This window comes from Thunnus thynnus, chromosome 20 (genome assembly GCF_963924715.1).
Source record: "Thunnus thynnus chromosome 20, fThuThy2.1, whole genome shotgun sequence".
Taxonomy (NCBI): domain Eukaryota; kingdom Metazoa; phylum Chordata; class Actinopteri; order Scombriformes; family Scombridae; genus Thunnus; species Thunnus thynnus.
Window position 1 is genome coordinate 14435153 of NC_089536.1, and position 26322 is coordinate 14461474.

Genomic DNA, 26322 nt, shown 5'->3' on the forward strand with positions numbered 1-26322 from the left:
CAGTGTCTCCCCTCCTGAGCTCTCTAATCATTGCTGTCCTGACTACAGCAAGCTGGGCTGATACTGATAACAACAGATTCACACGCACACACACACAAAACATGCACTGCTCTGTTTGTGAGGACATTGTATTGACTTTCAATCACTCCCTTAAGGCTTACTCTAACCGTGATGTTGCATTAATTCTCATATTAACCCTAAAACCAAGTCTTACTCTAAAATTAAAAATTAACCTTGTGGCAACTGAATTTTGAGATTTATGTCCCCACAATGTGATGAATAACACACACACCAGATCCACATATTCAGTCTGAATGTAGGCTACAGGACATAAACCTGAACAGAGCTGTGAGAGTGTTCAGTGTTACAGCAGCGTTAAGGGACAGACAGAATAATGAGGATCGTGATAGATGTTGGCAATGATACCCTCCTCTCTGTGGGTCTTTCTCTCATAGCCACTGTCATTCGTTTGTCTCACTCATTATGTTTTCCTCTTTTTAGCCTGTCTCTTTCAGCCCCTGTTTCTTTATGATACATCATCTTCCTCCTCTTGTCATTATTCTTTCTGTCCCTCTTCACACTGCTGCTTTTCATTTCTCTCTCTCCCTGCTGCAATTCAGGATCTGTCACTTCTTTCAAGCTCCTTTCCCTGTGTCGCTTTGTCCACAACAAACTACGATATCCTCTGTGCTGAGCAGTGCTTTGGTTCTGTTGAGCTCTGGCAATGCCTCTTTCACAAAGATTTTTCTTTTTGCGTATGACAGCCATGTTTGATCTGCTCTGTGGCATACTATACTCAGTGTGGAAGGCCTTGCCTGGAAGAAAGCAAGGCAAACTCAAGTAGTTAAATCTTATTAGCCAACATTAGATGCTCTTATCAACAGGTCTTGAATCCCCAACTGGTTTTGTCCATTCACAATTCAATTTGTTTTATTCAAAACAAGAGGGCCATATACTTCAAAATGTTTGCAAAAAAAAGAGTAAACCAAGGTTCATTTGTGCAATTCTATTATGAACAGAAAAAAAGGAGACAAAAAAATATTCACAGCAGATGGCTGGGAGGATGTGGACAATATGGCCGGTCTGTGTTTCAGGGAAGGTCAGTTCTATTTCCATCATAGCACAGTCTCAGTCAGGACTACAGTTAACCACAACATGTAAAATGCTACTCCAAAAACATTACAACAAGCTCACCACAGTTTTGCTTTTTGTCAGCAGCCATGTTGGAGATTAGATCGAGGAACTGCTCAAACTGCAAGACAGCAAACTATTTTCTGAATCCAGAAATCAATCCGATCATCCAACCGCCAAATTGTTGTTATTGATTGTTTGGGCGATTAATCAGGCGTCTTCCTCCTCAATCTGAACATCAAAGAATATTCTGGTGGAAACTCAGCAGGACTAAATTTAGTTGGAGGCAATTGATTGGGGGTAAAATTGGACTCAATACATACAGCCTCTGCCTGGCACTAGCATGCTCACAACTTTCAACTCATAATAGCTAAGTAGTCTACTAGCTAGCTAATGCCAGGGGAAACCAACAACAACAACTGTGGAACCACTTGATCAGCAAAACGAGCCCTTGTTGGTTGATCATTAACAGCAACAAGTTGACATGAGTTAAAGTTATGGATCAACTTAATGCGAGTATCTTGTTGTACCATTACTGTATCCTTTTCTTTGGTAAATTGGCCTCCAACTTTGCTCATCTGTAAACAATATGGGGGGATAATACATATACTGTCCGAAGACTAATTCTCCTCTCTCTCCAAATACTTTGATGTCATCTACAGTAGGTTGGACCTTTCAAGTCTAGTATCTAATTTCCAATAACACTGCACTCTTTTGCTCAAAGTTGGACTATTTTGAACATCCAGCAGCGGTCTGAGCTGCCAACACTGACTGCTACATCACACCTTTCTACTTTTGCCACAGTTTTCTCTGGGCCTCTCCTTTGTCTTTCCAGAGGTTTGCTAATTGACCGTAGGATTTTTCCTTAGGTTGCTGTTAAGTGAGGGTCTTAACTGCCCGCAGTAATGACCTTTACAGGATGCTTGGAGTTCTGGAGGTTACTTCTTCCCCTGCTGTGGCCATTTTTCAGCTCCGGGAGGCTTAAATTTTCAGTTCACATGTCCCTCCACAATTTTAAGCTTGTGGAGACATGCTGACTGAAATCCAAACAGTTTTTCTGATAAGGCATGTTGTGTGGTTTTACACTTTAGAGTTGGGTTTTTCATACTGTTACTTTTGGAGTGTTGATAACATTAGTGTATTGGGCTTTAGATCAAATGTTGTATTAGTTTTTCTTTGTTTCTTATTTCTGCTCAGTACTGTCTGAATGATCAAAATTCATTTTCTTGACCCTCTGGCACCTTCCCTCTCTCCAATCCCACATCTCTCTTTCCTACCTCTCTTCATTCCACCATATTTGTTCACACATAACCTCTCCATTTTTGTCACTCTCTCTCTCTGTCAATCACTCTCTCTCTCTGGTTTTTACAGCTCTTTCTGACTCAGCTCAGCTCTCTTGAACTGATTCTCTCTTTTCTGTGTCCTGTCAGCAGCAGTGTCTCAGCATTTTTCTCCCTCGCCCTCTTCTCACCTTTCCCTTTACAGTGTTGTCGTAATTGTCAACTGACAGTCACGCGGCTTAGTATCGCTCAGTCTGACCTTGAGTGGGGCATTGTTGAAGTACTAATACATAAAACATATATGAGACAGAGCAGGACAGTGGGGGCGAGAAAGAGAAACAGCAATATATACAAGCGCTTTTGACAAAAGAAGGGAATCAGAGAGAAGGTGATATGAAGAAAAGAATGATGACTAAAAATATGTTAGTGTAGATGTGTGTGTTTGAGTTAAAATGATGTAAAAGAGGTAAAATGTATACACATCATCACTGTAAAAATATGTATATGCATGGGTGTGTGTCTGTAGAGTGATACCGCCTTCTTTTCTACTGATCTGATAGACACACAAGCTCACAGAACCACACACACACACACACGCTTGTTTTTCCATCACTTCAGAGGACATTAAATTGACTTGCATTAATTACCCTAACCATTACTGTAATCTTAAACCAAGTCTGCACCCTAAAATTTAATAATTTATGTTAGAGACTTGCCTTTTGTCTCCAAAAGGGAGGAGCGTTCCCTCAATGTGATGGCAGTAAACAGATTTATATCCCCACAACATGAGGAATATCTTCATGCACACAGGTACACACACACAAGTTGCAGAAAAATTATAAAGCTGCATGTTAAAAATGTTTTCATTTTTTTTTGTGTGTGTGTGTAAGGGTGGGTACATAAGGCTTGTGTCTATATGGAGTTTTCTAAAAGATAATTTGATGGTATTATTTGCTCACATATAGCTGCATGCAAGCATGACTTCATATTTAAGTGCAACAGTTCCATGTTTTCCATGGTTTTATCATCACAAAGTATGAAACTTTTCATGCTTTAAGTAGAAACAAAATGAAAAACTGACTGTAAAAATGATGCAATACAAAATTTGTAGAAACAGTTCAATAATCTTTTAGATGCAAAAATACCCTTAAAATAAAGAGCTGTGTGTCTATTGTATTTATTTATTGGGACAGTGAGCAGTTTTTAACATAAATGATGCACTGTACCAGATTTAGCTTCAAGCTAAATTTCATCTGCAGTCCCTTACAATTAAAACATACAACAGCAAACAGTACAAAGCAAAAAACACACAGGACACACTACACAAAACACAAAGCCACACACAACAGCACATCACATACACCCACAATGTCTACCAGAAATCAACAATGCAAGCATGTCAAACCAAAAGCAAGATTATTTGAGAAGACCATGAGATCAAATCCAGACTCAGTAGCCACAGAGCTGAGCAGCCTTCAGCAGATTCTTCAACCTTGTTCTGAATGCACGGATTGAACTGCAGCTCTTCATATCATTAGGCAGGACATTCCACTAAGTTGTGGTTTTCACAGAGAAAGCTGACTGTCCAAATGCAGTGCGATGAAATGGTATGGTACAATCATGTATAGAGGATATTCTGGAGAATATAAAGGTCGTCCAGCCACAGTATTTTAAAATCTCTGCTGTACATATGCATATGTAAAATACATTTAAATAAGTCAGCACAAGATGTCCTCCAAACTATAAATGAAATAACTGGTTATCTTTCACATGACTCATATAAGTGCTTTCTGATCTGCCTCTTTTCAGTCTGCTGTAAAATACCAGAAAACACTCTCAGAAATGACATAAATACGTGTAACAGTGAGAGCTACTGTTGTCTTTGTTGGTAGTGTACATTTAGAAAACAAAGAGGAAGTTTTTTTTTTATGTTATAAATGTCCTTGTATATCGTTCTTTCATGTCCACTTCTGAGGCTTATGACGGATAAAAAAAACCAAAAAAACAAAAAACAGACTGCAGTGTTTTTAACATTTCATATTTATGCACCTGTGAGTTCTGGTGTGTCATTTTGCATTCTGAGTGGTTTTAATGAAACATTTGTATAGTGCAAGTGTTACTATGATTTCCCATCTGTGAGTGTGTGTGTGACAGAGAGAGAAGAGAAGAGAGAATGGAGAGATGTCAGAAGATAGTGATGATATTCCTTGTTGTTATCTTTAATCAAAACCAGTCTATTGTGATTACCCTCTCGGACTCCTCACACCACCCCATCAATCTCTTTCTCTCTATTCATTATCCGTCCTCATTTCTTATTAGATGCTTGACAGTTGCAGCCACATCTGCTAATGAACCATTGAGGTCCATTTAAGAATAAGAACATATTGATTAAAATATGTAATAAGGCTAAACACCTGAAAAGCACTGCAGTGGAATGGTAATGTTACAGTATGAATTAAACAGTGTGTGGAGGTAAATTGTCTTTAGCCTTTAATCTTTACACCAAATCACTGTGGATGTTGCTTGACATGAGACAGTTTACCTAAACAAACATACTGTGTTTCTCGAGGTTAGTCGGCCCACAAACTAATAGGTTAAATGAGAAACTCATTCAGTGTCAACACTGATGTTGTAGTTTCTATTACAGTAGATATGTGAACTATAGTATCTTTTAGTAACTACTAAGAAAGAACCGACCAGGGAGAAAATATTACTAATTTACAAGCTGCCAACTTTTTTTTCACAAATGCCTGCTCTATCCTTACTGTATCTCTCTTGAGCTTTTGATTGTTATGTTATTATAAGCTGCTTTCTGATAAGAAGAAAGACTATTATTAAAGTCCAACTAAAATTAAATTGCCTTTTTTGTCTATAACAGCATAACTATCTGGTCTGTAAATTGAGTGTGCTGTGTTCTCCTCAGAGAAAAAAGAAAGCTGAAACTTTTTTTTATTTTCAATTATTTGATTTGATGATTGTGCCCCTTTGTAAAGCAAATCAAATCTTGAATAAAGCAATAACGTTAACGTAGCGTTCGATCATAGGCGGAGCAGACGGTCACACTGAACAACCAGCAAACATTCACTGGGAAAAGTGCACTGCTATCGTCAGTAAACACAACAGAAAAAAGTCACTTCGGTCTGGTTAGATGCTGATTTGGTCATTGCTCTTCAAAATTACTGTTAGCGGCACCATGTCTGTCTATGACTTGTAGCTATAGTAGCATGTTTACTTTGTCTCCACAGCCTGCCAGCTAATGTCAAACCAACAAGCCTCCAACATGCCCACAAGCCGGCTGAGACAAAAAGGAGCATTTCTGATATTTTTCCAAAGGCCTTTTTTTTCTTCATTCTAATAATACAAAACTATTAACAATGCATTTAAAAAACATTTTTGATTGCAAAGAGGGATGATTAAATGTGATTTCAGTTGGACTTTACCCCTCAAGGCTCACATTTACATAAGTATGCCATAATGCAGAATTGTTCACAAATGCATATTTGTAGTACAACCAGGTTCGTAATACTGGCACCTTTGTAGCGCATGTGGACAAGAGTATTTCACCCAATCACGTAACAGCAATGAGGCTGGCCTTTAGATCCAGGTCAAATAATACATGAACTGTTTTATTTATTTTACTCTGTTGGGGCTAGATTTCTTTGTATGTTCGTTTCTTTTGATTATCCCTGTTACTACATGTGCCTGTGTCTCTGGGTGTATGGAAATCTGTCAGTGTGCTCATTAGAGTTGTGTGACATCGTTCTTTCAGCCAAGTGTCACATGTGAACAATGCCAGATATGTTTATTCATGCTGGGGGAAGCAGAGCAACATTGATTGACTGAAATTCAAATGTGGTTTGTAAAAATGCAAGGAAGGTCAATTTCACAAATGTCTTCACAAACATGAGAAAAATTAATGAATGAGTATCTATGGCAGCACATTCCCAGTAGACAGCAGTAGTACCCCTGTGCACCCAAGTGGGACAAAACAACACATCTTAGTGAAGGATCTGGGAAATAATGGATATATTTAGGCTCAGCTGGGTGATGGCGGAAAATAAATTTTGAATAAACCTGAGCAAATTGTGTTCACATTCTTACTGCACTGCGGCTGTTTTTCAGTAAGCAAAGATTCAGGTAATTTCAAGCTGCAACAAAGGACTTGATGGTAGTACAACATACATATACTGTGTAAAATTGACAGCAAAGGATTATCAGTTTGAAGAAACTGAATTTGTGGTTTTATGGGGAGTCCATTTAAACTTTTTTCTTTGTTGTGTTGGTTTGGTAATTTGGGTGTCAGCATCAACAACAGCATCAACCTGTTAAAAGTTAAAACTGCTTTTTGGAAACTGGAAATTGGTTTGAGGTCACGCAAAACTTACAAAAACAGTTGCATGTACCTGATACAATCTCCTATTTGAGTGAGACACTGCACTTTAGCTTTTGATCTTGACAAAAAGAGAGCAGTCCACCTACTATCCAATATTGTCCCTCATTTTGTTCCTATATTTAGCTATGCAATAGGAAGTATTTATATGTAAATGAGCTTTAACTGTTGAGTTGTTTATCTGAATATCTACTGGATCATAAGCCTTAAGGCAGCCATCACCCATGTTGATGTCCTGATTTTTTTATGCTCTTGTTTATGCATTCAGACTTTTTTTCCCATTTGTTTATAATGACTGGAATGAACTCATAATATTTCCTGTAGACATGTGTTTGATAAATAAGCTACTGGGTTATGGTGAGGATGAAGAGTCAAGTGGAAACAGCAAAAGAAAGGTCTCAACAATTGCGGTGGGTAGTAAAAAAAAAGAGCAGAAAGGCTAATCATGCAACACACGTCTCTTCACATCTACAGTAAGTGAGTGTACAGATGTCTATCTGCCTGACTGACTACTGACTATGAGCATGTTTATCTTTCAAGCTGGTGGAATTAGTGTCAGTCTGCCTATCTATCAATCTGACTACGTGTCTGTATCTTCTTGTCCATCTGTGTCTCAACACTTCTTTATTTCAGTCTTTTCCTGCTTGTCTGCTTGTTTGCTTCTATCTGTTTCAATCCATCAGCCTGTCAGCTCATCTGCTACTTTACTGCTTGTATGTTGATCTCTCTGTGTACATGTGTGTCTGCCTTCCTGCCTGTCTTATCAGCCTCAGTGTCTATTTGACATGGTGTACTCCAGCAGCCCCCATTTCTTGTTTTCTCTCTTATTTTTTTTTTTCATGTGCCTTTCTCAAACTTTTATGGTAGTCTCCCACGTCCTCTTTTCAAGTTTCCTTTCTCGCTCCACTTTTTTAAAATTTTCTCTATCTGACACTCGCACTCGACCTTCTCTCAATTGCTTCCCCCCACTATCCTCTCCCAACATCTTCCTCCATCTGTCGTTCTTTCTCATGCTCTCTTTTCAGTGTCCCACTCCACCGTCACTCTCTGTCTCTCTTCCATGCCCCCCCCCCCTCTCTGGCTGCCTCCCAGCTGTGAGCTATCTTATAAATAACACCACCATGGTTGTTTGCCATTTGTTGTCACAGTCGTAACATTGCCATCAGTGCACTTGTCTGTTTGTGTGCATCAACGAAGCAAGGTAACCTTCAACTGAATCGGTTAGACATATACCAGATTTATAGAGCCACAGATCGGCTGTGCTTGTTTTGGCGTACATTGGTGGGGGGACATGTTTATCTCATAGTTAAAATGTTCAAAAGCCTTGGGGACTTTATTAATTTTGGCAGAGAAGACATTTAATTTGATAGACGATAGCTTACAGTGAATGAAACAGAGCGTGGATTTTATAAACCGACAGGGAGACAGGAAGGGAGTAACAAAAGGTGAAAAGAGGAGTCAAATTTAAACACAAGTGCAAAGACAAATACTGTACTAGTCTGGAAAATTACATGTAAAAAAAAATGTATTCAAACCGACACACAGTAACTGAAAGCATGAAAAAGGAACAATCCTGCTATCAAGTTTCAGAAAAGCTGTTTAGATATCTCAGGTTGTCCTCTGTGTCACAATAACAAATCAATGTATTTTTAATGCCTCAAATGCATCATGTAAATTGCAAATCCTAGCAACCTAGAAACTTGCTCTAAATACTGAAAAACAAATTACATTTACTTCATACAATTAAAAACATTCTTTAAAATTAGATCACTAGGAAGAAGATTTTCTATCTCAAACTCATCTCATCAGATTTGACTGATTATCTTCAAAAGCAACACAAAGCCTGATTGTGTGTATTTCACAGCTGTGTGCATTATGAAGAAGCGTTGCCAAGGAAAAGCAGACTCAACTATTGTATCTGTTCTAAGTGCAAGATAAAAGATTTGGCCTTGGATGATGTGTTAACTCTGCTTCAGTTTATCAGAAATAACACATAGCACATAATTGTATCTTCTTGTAAGAGCTGATTAAAAACACATTTTCTTGTTATATCAGGTACTTTAATGGGCAACAAATGGCATTAATGTCTTTCAAAGGGAAAACTGGCAGCACTGAGTTTGTTATTATCCAACTGGCTGATAGGGAGAAAACCTGTGACCTCCTGCTTGTGGCCTGTGATTCTTGAACAGAGCATTTATTGTAATATATAGCAGTGCAAAGAAGCTAATAGATGCGGCCAGATTTATCTAAACCTCCTGCCATGGTGTAGTGTATTATCTCTATCTTTGTAATGATGCAAGACAAAGCAACATATTGCCATCTTTGATCACACATTTTTTTCTATTAATAACAAAGCTTTGATGTTTAGGAGTGTTTTGGCTCATAACTCTCTCACCACTTTCTAATTAGATTAATTAACAAAGTAACAGGCTATGGGGCATTTTGACAGCATGTGGGAGAAACCTACGCCTGAATTCACAGACACACAATTACACACAAGGATGCAAACACAAGGAAAACACACATTAATGCACACACAGGCATATACGGAAGCAAGGAGAGTGGTGGGAGGGGTTTGTAGATCTCAACAATTTTTGAAAAGGCTCTCTTTTTTCTGTTCACTTAACCTCACGCTGATAATTGCCATTGGGTGCTGATAACTATTCATGTGTATGTGATACCGACTGCATACTAATTTTGCAGGTGCGAGGATGTTCCTACAGTGAGAGAAACAGAGAGATAGGGAGGAAGAAGGAGGGAGAGCAGGTGAGAAATTCTGCTCAGGCTCTGCTCAGGATTTAACAAACTTCCTCCTTGGCTTGTTAATTGTTATGAGAAACCCACAGTGGGAAAATGCACAAACAGCAGGTTACAGTGCCAAAGCCACGCTTCACTGGTGCTCAGTCTCTGTGAAGTACTGCGAGTGTGTGTGTGTGCTTGTATGTGTGGCCAGTGTGTGTCTTTGTATATGTGTGACACTATTTCCTGACATATTCAACTTAAACTTGGCTCAAACACAAACTTTGTTCCACCCTGATCAACATAAAGAAAATGTTAGATATCTCTATTTTTTCTATAATTCTACAATGCTTGTGATATAATGTCTTATATTAATACATGAGCATATTAAAAATTAAGTTAAAAAAAGTACGTCTAGTATGATTTTGGAAATAGTGGTGCGGAAAGGTTGAAACTAGAAATATCACCTTGCGGTTGTTTGCCTCTACCAACCAATCAAGTTGCAGTTTACATCCATGTCTATATGGCCACAATCTCCCCTTCTATTCCTGAGTTATGCCATTGAATTGATGTCACAGTGAAGTTGACCTTTGACCTTTTGGATATAAAATGTCATCACTTTATCCTATTAGACATTTGTGTGAAACTTTGTCAAAATTAGTATGTGAAAACTTAAGTTATGGCCAAAAATGTATTTTGTGGGGTCACAGTGACCTTGACCATTGACCACCAATTTCTAATCAGTTCATCCTTGAGTCAAGCGGACATTTATGCCAAATTCAAAGAAATTCCCTTGAGGCATTCCTGAGATATCACTTTCACACAAATGGGACAGACGTATGGATATATGGACATATGGACGTACAGACATACGTACGTACATATGGATGAACAACCCAGAAATGTAATGGCTATTGCCGGCGCAGAGGCATAAAAATGCATTAGCAGTAAGAATGGGGGAACACTGAGGGTAAAAAAGGGCTAAAAGTCAAACACTGTTCACCGTACGAACATCCAAAAACAGATCTAAAGCTGAAAGTCAGCACTTTAAGCTCAGAGATTTCCTTTTAAGTTCAGTTTGCTGTAGCACAGAGTCGGAACAAAGAATCAAACTGTTTAGGGCACACTGTGCAAGTCCCAGTGTGTGAATAAATAACACATTCTCACTCCAAACTCGTCACACAGGGACAACTGGTCAGGATCCCCTTGGCATCACTTTTTAACGCACAGAGTACCCCTTTTGTGGCCTTTTTTCAATGGGTTAGGTTTAAGCACAAAACAAACTTGGTTAGGGTCAGGGAAAAACCATGGTTTGGGTTAAAACCTACAGTTAAAAACACTCATGACCCGCTGTTAAAAACACTTACGACCTGCCGTTAAAAACACCCATGACCCGCTGTTAAAAACACTCTGACTCACAGTTGGAGACAGGAAGTGAACACCACTGTCCTACATCAAAGTCCACTTTTTGCCATCTATTTATACCACTGACCCTACCTGCCACCTCCGAATATGGAAAATTTTCACCTTACATAGACATTATATACACATCATTGGTCTCATGGCGTCTATTTCAGATGTTGTGGGAATTCTATAGGAGTCTATCGGACTACCTTGCACGTTGAAAAATGACTCTAAAGGGGCACCCAGTGTGTTAAAAAGTGATGCCAAGGGGATCCTGACCAATCGTCCATATGTTGACGAGTTGGGAGTGAGAACAGGTTGGAATAAAGAACAAATATAGAACCAAAATCATTTGAAAAGTAAGTTTAATTCCTTCTGCTTTGTACTATGTTTCTTACGCTTTAGCAATTAGTAATGCATGTCATGGAAAAAGTGTCCATCTCTATAAAATGCAATTTGGAGATACTAAATATAAAAGATTTAAAATTATAGCTACCAAAACTGTTATGTCATGAAATTTAAATTCATACATAACTGTAAAAGGTGTATATCCTGACAGAACTTGAATATATGTGTGTAATATATTAAATATTATAGAAAAATATAATATAGAAAAATTTACTTTTATTTTACTCCCTGTCCTCTGTTAGTATCTTAAAAATAGCAATAGACAACCTTTCACTGGATCACTGTAATGTAGAGTTTTCTCAGCAGGGGTGGCTGGGTCGGTTGGGACCCATCCAAAAAAAATGTTACTGAAAGTAAAAGTTGTTAGGAAATTTCGTGGTTGAATGGCGATTTTCCTCTATTGGTGCATGAACTGTATGTAGAACTTCACACGTCTTAAATCTTTTTTATCTGCAAACACTTTCAGTTTGCTACATTCTATCTCTGATACACAGAGATGAGAGTAACAGATTTTATTGTGCATAAATTGTGGCAAAAGGATAGGTTCACATTTTTTCAAGTCTGTCTTAAAATTTGATTGTTCCTCTTGCTCATACTGGCCATAATTCTTAAAGCAATTTCAATGTAAGTGATAAGGAAAAAACTCCACAGTCCTATTTGTCTGTAAAATCAATTCTTAAGTTCAGCCATAACTAATGAGGTTTCAGCAGCCTGAATTGCACAAACCAAATAAGTATCTTTATCAAAGTTACGTTCTTTTGCTACAAATTTCCTCTTTTTGTTTTATTCCTCCACCACCAACACAGCTCAGCACAGAAACAGGACTGTGGATTTTGTCCCTCATTACTTACACTGAAAATGTTTTAGAACGGCATCCATTTGTGGCCAGTATGTAAAGGAAGAGCAATTAAAGTGACCAATAGTGCTTTCAATCTACTTATAAGCACATGAGTGTTGTTTTAAGACAGACTTGAAAGAGAATTAAAGAAAAAATGTGAACCTTCAACCCACCAAATCCATTTATCCATCCTTTAATCTTCTTCTTATAAAAGGGGTCGCACAGCAAAAATACAAAACTGAGGTGGAAATCTATTTAAATGCAGTCTGTAGAAGCTAATTATTCAACAAGTAATCCTTTTACTATATTTTAAATCTAATTGTCAACCTACCCCAAAACTTTTTTTTTTTTTACAAAATTTTGTTAAAAGCTAAAATGAAAAACATAAACCAACAAAAAAATACATGTAAACTACTCAGTTACTCACTTAACTAAAATTACATACTGACGACTTAGTGAATTTGGTAAATGCATGCATAGATTGGCTGTCACATGGTAAGATTGTAGCTGCATGCATTGCTATCTGCCTGAGAATCTTTTTTGATATTACCACTATGGCACCAAGTTCAGAAAGTTATAGGGGCTCTAACCCTCCATGCCTTTATAAAGTATCACCACACACGGTGCTATTCGAAGATTAAGAATATTACACAACTTTGGAATTAAAAAAAATGGAAATAAATAATCTAAGTAGTCATGAAAAAATCTTAAAAGCAACCTCTTGTTTTACTGTCACTCTCTTTTTCACTGTAGGAATCAATATTACTAATTCAGCCTTGCTCATGGCAAGAAGCCTGTCTGTTGAAACCATACAAAATCATTAAGCTGCATTAGTAAGCTCTTAAGACCACACTGGTACAATGGTTAGCTTTTATTCAATAAAGCTGGGCTAATTAATTCAAAGCTGGTACACTGTACTCTGTGTGAATACAACATGGAATTAGTCGAACAAGAAAAAAACACCATCCCATACACACACACACACACACAAACACACACAGACAAAGAGGCACAAAAATGTAAAATATAAGACACACATACACCCAAAGAGACATGCAAAACACACATTGAAATGACAAATACATAACACACATACACAAAGAGGGACATTCACAGCGAACAAACATAAAAATGTGTCCATGCATGCATTAATATGAACTGTGTGTTGATTAATACAAAAGATACAAATACACACAAATTGGACAAAGTGCACACTCGCATAGACTGGCACACACTCTTTTTTAGCTGGAAGCTGTTACATATTCATAAATGCAGTATTATATGGCTGGCTGACATCTCTCTTTCTTGCCTCTAACCCCTTTCCTAAAAATAGAGAGCTTTACTCTGCTCTGTGTGAAAGACAGACGTTGACATCTTGAAATTTTGTCTGTAATAGTGGGAAAATATGTTCTGTATTGTCACTGAAGTGGCAATTACTCCCAAACAAGCTCATAAGCTTAGAGCTAATGGTGCTAAGTTTTCTAAATAAAGAAGTTGTTTTTTAAAAAAACTGAAAAGTAAATATGACAAGTAAATAATAACACAAATTAAATTTCCTCTATAAAATCAGTGTCAAAGGTGTGATATTTGTTCAATTTAATATTGAGCTGTCACAGAGGCAGCTTGCATGATGCATGACAGATCGCATGTCAGCTATGTGAAAGTGAATCGCATCAAAATGCCTAAGCACATACTCTGCATATAAAACAGATGAATTCTATGACTTGTCATGAAGGTAGAAAAGCGGACAGAAAAAGGAAGAAACACAATATCGAAAGGAAACAAAATCTGCAATAGAGAGAATAAAAGATTGAGACAAAACTAATGCTACCCCTCTCACAGACAATCAGTCACAAAAACTCTCTTTGTTTTAAGTGGAAACATTAGTGTCCAACCTTGAGTCAATCAGTCATTTTGAAACATTTGCAAAAATATTACGCATCTCCTCTCACAATTTTCATCCAACTCTGATATGTTAGATATTGTGCCTGACAGATGAAATAATAAAGCGAATGGAAGGAGACCATTTAATTCCCTAAGACGTCATTGTGGGGGATGAAAAAAGACATATAGAGGAGTTGATAAAAATGGGATGGCAGGAAGAAAACATATTAACAGACGGGAAATTAGAAGCTAATGTATAGCGGGAAAATAAAGCCATATCAAGATAGAGACTGACAGTAACAGGACAGAGAAGAATAACCAGAAAAGGCAATAAGAAACATTTTATATATTCAGTGAAAGAATGACAGATCAAGAGAGATAATAGCTGGAGATTATAGGCCAATTTCACATCCAACCTCTCTCATGCCTCTGTCAACCCAGCCAGTCACAGGAGAGAAAACCTGAGGCGACACATGGCCACATAAAAGACCAACTGGAAGAGTTACATGACGACTTGCGACTTAGTGTGGGTGTGAGCATAAGGTAACAGTATAATATATTATATTATAGTTGGTTGAGTTTGAAGTCTGTGACTGCTGGGTTTATTGGCATTTCAAAACACATAGATAGAGAATGAAAGACTGTGTGTTTTTATCTTTACAAAAATACCAATCCTACATATTTCTTTAAACCTCCACAGAGACTGAAGGAAAATACTTGTTTGCTTTGTTTTGGATTTGAAAAATAAACTATATAAGGCACTATCTCTCATGATATTTTCATTCAGACATGCAGTGTATTCTTGTTTGGTAAACAGTAAACAGTCTATATGCTTTTTTTCCATTGCTTGGGGCATTTCTGTAAAGCCTGGCCAGACCACCAACCACTAATAAAATGATCACAGACTATGTTGTGTCTTTTACATTAGTTCAGATCAATGTATAGAGATTTGTTTTCACTTAATAAAAAGTATTTTTCCTTATTTCTATCTAATAATTTCATACATGGTTGTACATAGTGGTTCAATGTATAAACCAATATACAACATTAGCAATTTCAATGGAAGATTAACACTTTTACAGACACTACTTGGATGATGACCCAATTACTGTTAGAATCCCAAAGGCTTCTTTGTCTCCTGCCAGTTCATCTTTTAAATAAAACAGGTGATGTGCATTATGCTAATTAATCATGGCGATTTGTTTAGGGTTGTGGGTTGTAACAGAATGGGTGAGTGCTTTTAATGAATTTGCAGCAGACAGTGAAAAATGTGCTGCTGCCTCACAAACTTGATGCTAATGTACACATTTGTATATTTAATGCAAATCAAATACTTTGATCTGCATTATGAAAACAAACTTGCCCAAATTCATAATTAAAAACAAAACAAAACTGGAATCTCCTTACGTTAAAACACATAATTTGAGTTGTAATCAAAACTGAATTTCAGTCATGCTGTTCAGATCACCCTCTTTGTTATTGTGTACCTGTGTGTGTGAAGTAGTAGTGTGATTTTGCAAGGCTGTGTTTCTATAGTTTTTATAGTTTACACTGAAATGCGGTAGAAACATATTAAGTGCTTGCTTTTAGTCCATCAGTGAATAGTTAATAATGAATTCCACTTTTTGCATGATAAACCTTCCTCTCCATATTTTAATTATGCCTATATTAATGCAATTCATTAATTTGCCAGATGAAAAACAAATACTCTTTCTTAGTCGGGAGGAGTCACTGGGTACCATCCAAAAATTCAAAGGTGTGCTTTTTGGGGGGCTTTTTGAGGGGGAGGGTGGATTTAGTGTGTGAAATTGAGATGAATGTCTTGCCACTCTTGCAACAACTAAATGGCTGCATTCCTTAGTATAAACTGTGTGTGTGTGTGTGTGTGTGTGTGTGTGTGTGTGTGTGTGGTAGCAGTCTGTGTGGGTGTGTGTGTGTGAGGTAGTGGTCTGTCTGATGGAGTGGGATATCAGCCCCCAAGATTATTGGTGTTTTATTGGTAATTTACTGCTTCTGCACACAGATATTTAGGTAGCCAGACGTGTTCTTGGCCAAAAAGGCTTTTTCAGCACCTTTCCATTCAGTAGGTTTTATCTCAACAAGACCAGCATTTACTTCAAGTAGTACACATTACATTTCTAATATAAAACACAATATATCTATGATGCTATAACTGAAAGCAGGATAAGGCTTTGTATCGCCATAATGCACCGTTGGATATTGAACACAGAACATAGTTGCATAAGCTTCATGGCAAGATTTCTTCCATGTGCAGTCATCTACACAGTGTTAGGTAATTACAGGACTAAGTATTCATGGATGACATGGAAGGAAAATACGTAAGAGGATATACATTTAAATGAGAACAATCATACAACAGTACAACAGGATATTTAAGTTATGGTAAATTTTGAATTTGTCAATTAAATATACCTCTGCACTGTAAATAGTAGTTTTCATTGTTAGTGGCAGAGTGTGCCATTGCTGAATTTTAATTGCCTTCACAGACACAATGAAACGGAACATGCATGTAATTCAGCATATTTTGCTGTTCACTCTCTTTACAACATATCAGCACTGGAAGGTTTTTATTATGAGGAAGCCACAGAAAACACATTGAATTTGTCACTGCAACTTGTGCTAACCACAATCGTTCATCAAAAATGCATCTACAAAACAAGACAATGTTGATTTTTAGCATTTTCTGACAGCAGATCAGCTGTAATATTGTTTCCTAACAAGACTGCCATATCAACTTAAAAAGGTTGTACCATGTTCAATATTGTGTTCACAACTTGTTTCTGCTTCTCCTAAATCACCTCAACCCATTTTTGATACTATTCACTGCTGGAACTTATTTTCCTATAGCCATTAAATATATTTACATCATTAGTTACCTTTTTAAATAGTAGCATTGTTAGTTGTGGAATCCGCCGTTCCTGTGCTGGACTCAAATGGTGTACATTGCACATCATTTGTGTGCTTATGTCACATAATAACATAACCCAAAAGAGCAGAACAGCAGGTCCAGTATTTTTCGAAGATGAAACATATTTGCATTGGTACAGCAGTATAGCAATATAGCAACAGCAATTTATAAAGGAGACTTAAAATTAGTAGATACACAAGTTGCTTGTGTTCTTATGTTTTATGTCTGACAAATTAACTGCTCAAAGAGCATTTCCTGCCCCCAGCAAATTGATAAATTTGTCATTTCAAATGGAACTTTGAGACCTGTTATTAAGATGTAACCACCAGTAACAGGTGCCACAACATCAACCAGAAATGGAATCTAAAAGAGTAACTTAACACCAGACTGAAAAGCAACGTTTTGCTGCTCTCCTTGGTGGTAAGTTGTAAGTCCGTTTAACCTCTCTTTAACCCAAAAGTGATGTCACAAGGTCCTGGAGTTCACCTCTACATCACTGCAGAATGCTGAGAAGTTAAACCACCGGACGTCAGCAGAGACAAGATTTTCAGGTGGTGTTCAGTTATTCTTTAAGGATTATAACTTTAAGATATAGTGTGTGTGTGTGTGTGTGTGTGTGTGTGTGTGTGTGTGTGTGTGTGTGTGTGTGTATACCTGTATTCTTCCTGAGTAAAGACAGGAATGATAGAGGGCTGAAGGACTGTGATCTCTACTAGGGTTGTGTTCTTCTTTACAGGTTCACCATCATCATAGGCCACCACTACCAGCTGCCAATCAAATACACAGAGTCAGAACATTCAGCAGATATTCACATACCTGCTTGCAACACAGCTGACAACTAATGTTGCCTCTACCCTCTGTTTATAGCCTCTAACATTGTAAAGACATCAGTTCACACCATTTTACAGTCTGCTGACAGCAGAGACAGTCAACTAAATTGATGTAGCTAATGCATGACAAGCTAATAATAAACTTGTCTAGATTTTTGTTGCCTACAATCTAAAAGCACATTATTTGCATGGGAATTGGAGCATAGGACAAGTGTTTATCCTACTTGTGTGCTTATTTTTTTCTGCTTAGCCTGCATTCTTCATTTAATTGGGGGGAAACTGTTAACCAGACCCAAAGCTCTGCTTTGTCTTTATGTATTTGTTTTGCCAGTTTGAGATAATCTTTGTGTGTGTGTGTGTGTGTGTGTGCGTGCACTGCTATCTTGCTACCTACCCCTTACCTCCTGTCCCTCTTTTTTTATCATATACCCAATACATGATCTGTGGATGTACTTAAGTGAACATCTTGTTTCTTTATTGCCATCTCCACATAATTAACACTGCTAAAGGTCTACATGTTATTCATCTGAATGTAAGGAGCTTACCTCCTGAAATTAATCTCTTAAGAGCTTGGCTTGTTTATGATAAACCTAGTGTAATTACACTTTCTGAGACATGGTTGCATAGTAATATCTCTGATCCTATGTTTTGTACAGAGCTAATAGGGGTGCTAGAGGAGGAGGAGTGGCTACTTATGTTTCTTCAAATTTGTCTTCAAAGCTTGTTGTGCCAAAAGAGAACCCTATGTATTTTGAATGTCTCATGAAAACAAACAACTGACTATAGGAAATATTTACAGACCTCCAAATGTTCCCTTAGCATCTACAAAGTGTATTTTGTCTACCATAAACTTTTTAGATCATCCAAATGAAATGATAATTTTGGGTGACTTTAACAGCAACTGGCTAGATCGTTCATCTGTCAGTGATTGAAACCTCTTTGGCAGTATAAATCTGACTCAACTCATAAGTGAGCCTACCAGAGTTGATTACAGGTCTAAGTCCTTGTTAGATTGGATTCTTGTCACCCATCCTGGTAGAATTATAAAATCTTGGGTATTATCTGACTGTTTCAGTGGCCACTCCATTCGTTTCTGTTTCTATTCTCTGTTTTTTGTGTTTGGAAGATTAAAGTACCTCATCTTCCACCAAGATGCACCAAGGTAAGACAATGTAAAATATTGATATTGAACTTTTTAACTGCCATAAATTGGCACTGGTTTCAGCTAATACCATTTGTTGAAGATGCATGGAACTTCTTTTACACTGAGTTTATTAATGTTATAGACAAATATGCCCCCTGGACAACAATTAAGGTTAAATGTAGACCTTTACCCAAGATTAATGTTGATCTTACAGTATAAGTCTCTTTAAACAGAGAGCTAAGGCCTGGGGAAAATATTGCTTGAAAAAGGACTCTGCTGATTGGAACGCATATAAACATTTAGGAATATATGTACAACCAAAACAAGAAACACTAAATCTAATTATTATAAAGACTTTATCTAATGATTTTGATAACCTGTAACAGTTTTAGAACAGAATTAATAATATAATCAATTAATCCACCAAAAGCACTACAACTCAGAGTTAATAATGAAGTTGTTAATTATCCCTCTATAATTGCTAGTGCCTTCAACCAGCATTTTTCCTCTGTCTGCAGTTCACAATTTTCTGATTTTCCCTTCTCTGATATTTCATTGGATAGCTCTAAATGTGGTAGCTCCATCTCCTTTAGAAGAATCCGTCAAATTGATCTTCAGAAGGTTATTTGTGATCTAAGCTCAGGTAGTGGTGCTAGTTGAGATGGTTTGGAGATAGGGTTCATCAAACTTACCTCTCATGTTCTGGCATATCATCTGTCTGATTTATTCAATTGATCTTTATCTATATGTGAATTAACTATCTCAATATATTAATGACTTTCACATCTTATCTCCATATCAATCTGGTTTCAGACCTAACTTATCTACAACAGCTGACCTCATAAAATTCATCAATGACGTATCCTCTTCATTGGACAATAATATGCTTATTAGCACAATATTTATAGATCTTACTAAGGCGTTTGACATAGTTGATCACTACCTCTTCCTTGACAAACTTTGTGCTATTGGTCTTTCAAAATATTCTTTATTTTGATTCAATTCATACCTTCACCACAGATGACAGTATGTCTCTTATCAGGGCAGTCTATCAGATTTTTTGACCATGAAAAAAGTGTACCTCAAGATTCATTCATTTCTAGGGCCATCGCTGTTCTCCATTTTTATTAATGATCTCCCACAAATCTGTTCTGATTGTCATATTATATTATATGCAGATGATACTGTGATTTATTCTTTCAAGCCTGACATCTCACAAATTCAATGTACATTACAGGCTGATTTTGATGCCACTCAAAAATTGTTTTCTTTTACAAACTTCTACTGAATAGAAGAAGTCTTATAGTATGTTGTTTGGCACTAGACCTAATTCTTTGTATTTAACCAATAACTGGTCGATTAATTTCTTAGATAGGACACCACTCGAGAAAGTGGAAGAATTTAAATATTTGGGTCTCTGGCTTGATTCTCAACTTTCTTTTAAGCCCCATATTAACTCAGTGATAAACAAAAAAAATTGCAGCCTGAGAATATTATATACTTCTGCCAACAGTTTCAACCTACAGGTCAGGAAAATAATTATTTCACAGTTGACATTACCGATACTGGATTATGCAGATATTGTCTATCAGAATACCTCAGAAACAAATCTTGATCTTTTCAATGTAGTTTATAATATTCTCTGTAGATTTGTCTTGAGGTGTCCTTAAAGAACCCATCACTGCTTTATGTATGTATGAGTGGCTAAATTGGTTAACACCAAAATCTAAATGACATTTTCACTGGTTGCACTGGTTTTCTTTAACTATCCTTCTTACTTAAAACAATATTTAATCCCATCTAGGTATAGTCCCATCATGTCATGGTATAGTCTAAGGTATAAATGACAAATGACAGAGATATTGGGTGACTTGCCTTTAAAGCTCCATCTAATTGGAATAATCTGCCAAGTTCACTTAGATCTCTTACCTCCTTTCATTTCTTCAAACAACATGCGCTTGCCTCTAATTAAATTTGAGAAATGGAAATAATTTATCTCTAATGTGTAGGATCATGTAAACGTATGTATATAGCTTTGTATAGGTATGTGTACATTTAATGTATGTATTTTGGCACTTTTGAGGGAATCACTGGGTGTGGGAGTAGCTAGGCCTGGGAGAACTTTTGTCTCTGTATGTGTGAGAGTATTTGTTTTTGCGTTTTGCTCTATGTACTTTATTTTCTGTATACTTGTGTTAAGGACCCCCTTAAATACGAGATGGGATTTATCCTTTTAATAAATGTGTCTAAAGGAATCCTAATGAGGGCCCAACTTAAATATCAAGACACTTCCTCCCTCTCATTTAGCCCGGGAAATTGTCACTGAAACTGTACTTCCCTTCTTAATCATATTTTAACTCATGCTTTAACCAGGGACCTTCTAAATCAACATCTTTAACTGCTGGAAACTTACTTACTTCACTGGAATATGTGGTGGTTAAGCTTTTTTCTGTCATTTCAGTCCAGATACAAATCTGCATGCTGACCTGCCCCAAAAATGGTTATTAGAAATACTGTGGTGCCTTTATAATGTGATGCATTAGTTATTTGTCAATGACCATGTCTCTGTCCTTGTAAAAATTATACCTTAGAGTTATATCAGTCATAATCCCAAAGTTGTAAACAGTGTTGGAATGATTCACTTTGTTAGAGATATTGGGAGCAAACGAGGTAGAATTAGTCCCCCGAGTGACATCTTCAGAGGACGCTGAATCCTTGTTGTGTTAATTAAAGCCCAATGAAAAGATGAAATTAGCATAGCCCAACGTCCCATTGAAGGGGGAAGGCAGTTTTGAAACTAATAAGCTACTGCAGTATACTTTGTACAATGGATAGGGATTCTCATTTTCATGCTGTTGGCTAAGACACCTTTAGTGTTGTACTGGCCATCGGGCATACCGGGACAAATCCCGGTCTGCCGCCACATCGGTGGGCTGATGGACCATCAAAAATTTTTTTTTTAAAAAAAATCAGTTTTTGGGCCGGTAGACCATCAAAAAATCTGTTTTTACTGGCTTTGGCTGTCTCTTTACCAGTCTTCTCTGTGCCCATCATTTGGGGTGTGCATGAGAGTGAGCTGCATGTGTGCATACATTCAGTGATGCTCTATATTGTATTTACAATGTGATATAGACTCACTGCCACATAGTCATATTTAATACATTGAATACATTATGGACTGATGGAAGTTAATATCTGTCCATTGGGAAAATATTTTATTGCTGTATGTCTCCATTGTGGGTGCATGTTTTATGCGACTATAAAGCATGTGTAAAATAAAATGGATATTCTGTTGCATTGCTGGTACAAAAGAAATGTACTAAACAGGACTGAAAGTAAACTTTAGATTGCAATATGGGCAGGTCTGATCAGACATACAGAATTCTGCATACAATATAGAGTGTTTTAGGGATTAATGGTCACCCGGAAGCTGTGCTAAATTGTGTGTATACTTACACTGAACTTGAGGTTGGGCTCCTCATTGAGGTTTACTCTGGTTACCACATGTCCTGTCTGTTCCTCTACACCAAATATACTGGAAGAGTATGGATAAGCCTCCTGGTCCACTTTATAGCGCACCAGACCTGCTGGGGTACCCTACGGAGAGAACAAGCACAGTATATGCTTTGACATTAGGAAGACAGATTTAGATGAATGTTGCATTAAAGGATGGACTGTCTCTTGTATACTTTCTGGAATATTGTCACTTTTTTACGAAGTAGCCTCAAACTAAAGCACAGTATAGTAATGACTGTGTAATCACTGTGTTACAGTATTTAAGATCCAAAGCAATTAGTTTTGAACCGGATGTCAAACAGTGTGTCTTGTACAAATACTTGATGAACCAGCAAGGACACACACCACCACCACTTTGGATGAATGAAGTCCAAGTATAGGCACTCTGAATTATCATGAATTAACCTCTCAAGTCATCTGAGTATGCTTTAATGAGCATATATATTTTAGGGTGAGATACTAAATTTACTTTTATTTTGTTCTCAGGGTGAAAAGGTTGACCAATACTTGTTTTAAAGAATTAGAAAGTACATTTTGCAAATACCTACAATTTGCCCCTACCTTAACCCTAACCCTAACTCATGATGTCTTTGTAATGTCTATGTTAAGAATCTAAAAATATTTGTAAAAAGTTTATTGACAACACTTTTTATATAAGGTATTGAACAGATAAAACAGGAGATTGTGGTGCTCTTCAGCCATGGCAACAGATGTAGAATACATTTATACTGCTTAAAATTGCCTACTAATAAAGAATGGATAGAATTGATGTTTAAAATGTCAACACACGAACACTTCATCTGCACAATGTGCTTACAACTATCTCTGTATTATTTTTGTCATGGATTGGATTATCTTGCTACATGTCTTAAATCATGAAGACTTTGCAGTGTCTTAATTAGGGCTATGAATCTGATACGTCAACAAATTATATTGCGGTAACAGGACCAGGGTCTAATGTTTACCAGGCAGGTGCAACTCACAGCAAGTCCAAGTCACACAGCCAGTAATTATAAAGGCATCCAAGGTAAACAGAAAAGTGTCTAAGGTCATATTTTCATCAAGACTCAACACTGAAAGATTGGGTGTTACAGTGTCAATATCAAATTACAGAATTATAAAAACTGCATTCCACGCAAAATTAATGTAATGTATGTATTTATTTTAATATTTTCACATAAACCTGGAAATAATCACAAAGTTTGAGGGTTCAGAAACAAGTTATGACATGTAAAATAAAGAAGACATATTTAAGATTCTGCACTATTTCTAGGTCAGCAATCAAATTTAAGCAAATTTGTGGCATTGACCAACTTAACTCTTTTGTACAAAAGGTCAGATTTCCTTGAGTTGTATCCCTTCCACTGAAGCATGCATTCAGATGATGGTGGATTTAATCTACTCATCAGAGGAGCAGATCATTGCTTACTAAGTAGCATTGTGATAGTGGGAAACATGGCATCAGAACTAAGTGAAAGTGTCAGAAGTCAAATTGTTATTCTAAGCAAAGAGGGGCTTTCTCAGCGTCAAATCATGGCTAGACTAAAGGTTTCTAATGGGGCAGTGCATAGAACTTTTAAACAGTTTGCAGAAACTAGATCAGTTATATCCAAAGCACGATCAGGCAGACCAAAAGTGACCACACCATCAGAAGATCAATACATCAAGCTCAGTTCCCTGAGAGATAGAAAAGCAACTCCACAGATACAGAATTTGCTATATAAAGAACGCAAGACTCCAATCAGCAAAAGTACTGTCAAAAGAAGGCGGTCTGTGTGGTCTCAGAGGACGAGTAGCAGTTTCTAAACCACTTCTCAGGAGGGGGAAACAAGGCCAAACGCTTGGGGTGGGCTAAGAAATACCAGCATTTCACAGTGGATGACTGGAAAAAAGTCCCATTTACTGATGAATCCAAGTTTGTGATTTATGGCATTAACAGAAGGGTGCATGTAAGGAGACGAACAGGAGAGAGAAAGATACCACAGTGTATCAAACCGATACCAGTTCGGGAATATTCAAGTCTAGGAGTGTTTTACCTACTCTGGAGTTGGAAACCTGCACTGAATTGACTACACCTTGACCAAGGAAAAGTACCACTCCATTCTTCAGAGATATACTATAACCTCTGGTTTGCATCTTTGTAGAGAAGGATTCATACTGCAGCAGGATAATGACACCAAACACACTTCAAAGCTTTGCAAGAGCTCCTTGAAGACCAAAGAAGACCAAGGAGTCCTGACTGTCATGGACATTCCTCCACAGTCACCTGACCTCAACGCCATTGAACATTTATGGGGGCACCTGAAGACTGAGAAAGCCAAGCATTCTGTGACATCACAAGAAGCTCTTTGGAACACTGTCAAATCATGTTGGGATAATTTGGGACATCAAGTTTTGCACAAACTTGTGTAGTCCATGCCAGCTCGGGTGCATGCTGTCATTAAAGCATAAGGATGTTATGCGGAGTGGCACTAGACAGCAGGAACTGAAGAATACTCTTTAATGGAGGTTATGTGCAGGCAAAGTAAAACTGAACAGGACAGAACAAAACTGAGCTTCACCGAACAAAGGATCCAACAAGACTGAACTGAAAACCAGGATTTAAATATAAACTGAACTAATGAAATAACAAGGAGCAGGTGGCAAGACAACAAGGGCAGGCTGGGAGCTGATTGGCTGGGAAAGACACCGGGAGCAGGGCAGGGCTAATGAGACTGATGCAGAGCAGGTGTGGAGTAAAGGAACATAGACGAGAAACAGAGCAAACAGGAAACCAAAAAACACAATATAACCATGTACAAACCGTCCCAGAACTCACATGAACACAATTTAAATAAGTGCATAAGTCCCAACGAGCACACACAGCAAAATACACTTCAGCATATATTGCTGTTGACAAAAACATAAATAATCAGTATGTCAAGCAGAGTGACTTGCACATTAAGGCTGCATGAAACAACATAAATCGAACTAAAAGACAACTACAGCTCTGAATAACATCATTAGTGTTATAGTTCACTTGAGTACTTAGTTCCCATGTGAGTCAGTGTAGAAAGCAACAGTCTCTCACGTGGTGCGTAAATATAATCTGCAACCTCTCTTATCTGTTCTTCTTCCCACTCAGTCCAGTCTTAAGCAGGCAGAAAAGCATGAGAACATCTGGTGGACTGGTGGGGGGACATAAAGATATTCTGAAATTCATGCACATTTTTCAAAGATTCAACTTTTCACTCAAATTGTTAAGCTCATATTATCATTTGTAATTAAAAAATGAAAAAAAGCTAGAATAAAGTTAGAGTTTGTAGCAGCACTGCAGATGTGAGCAGTACCTCAAGCTGTCTGTTCCACTGTAAGATTCCAATAAATACCAGCTCGTAGTGAGTCAGCAAAACTTCACTGTGACAAATTCTTAAAAAGATCTGTACTTTAGAGATGAATTTTGGGTTTGAAGGGTATAAGGTAAATGGCATTTACACCTGAATATGTTTATGCAAGGGCTTTTAAGGTGCTATTTAGTACCTTGTTTGAGCACTGGGAGTACCTTTATAGCATACAGCCGGACAGTATAATGTTACTTTTTGACCCAAGAGAGCACAGCTTGATGCTTAAACTCAAGTCTGAATCAATTCAGCTGATGTAGGTAGACAGCAAGCACATTAGTCAAAGGAACTTGGTGCCTTTAAAGAGGCTTATGGGGTAACACTGCCAGCGTAGAGGAGATGGGGGAGTGAAAAATACCATCATGGCTTCCTGAGCATTAATACAAAGTAAAGATACTTTTGTGTTTCTGGACTTTTTCCATAAATATTTATTTTGGGCATTTACTATA

At 37.4% G+C, this 26322-nt stretch overlaps 1 protein-coding gene across 2 annotated transcripts in view; it reads right to left on the reverse strand.

Moving 5' to 3' along the window:
• pcdh15b (protocadherin-related 15b) overlaps positions 1-26322 on the reverse strand; it is a 201985-nt gene that overhangs the window by 55366 nt on the left and 120297 nt on the right. For both annotated transcript variants that reach the window (XM_067576200.1, XM_067576199.1), the window contains 2 exons: positions 22434-22574; positions 17658-17770 (listed from right to left, as the gene is read on the reverse strand). In XM_067576200.1, the coding sequence (XP_067432301.1) occupies positions 17658-17770; positions 22434-22574 (254 nt within the window). The remainder of the gene's footprint in view (positions 1-17657; positions 17771-22433; positions 22575-26322) is intronic.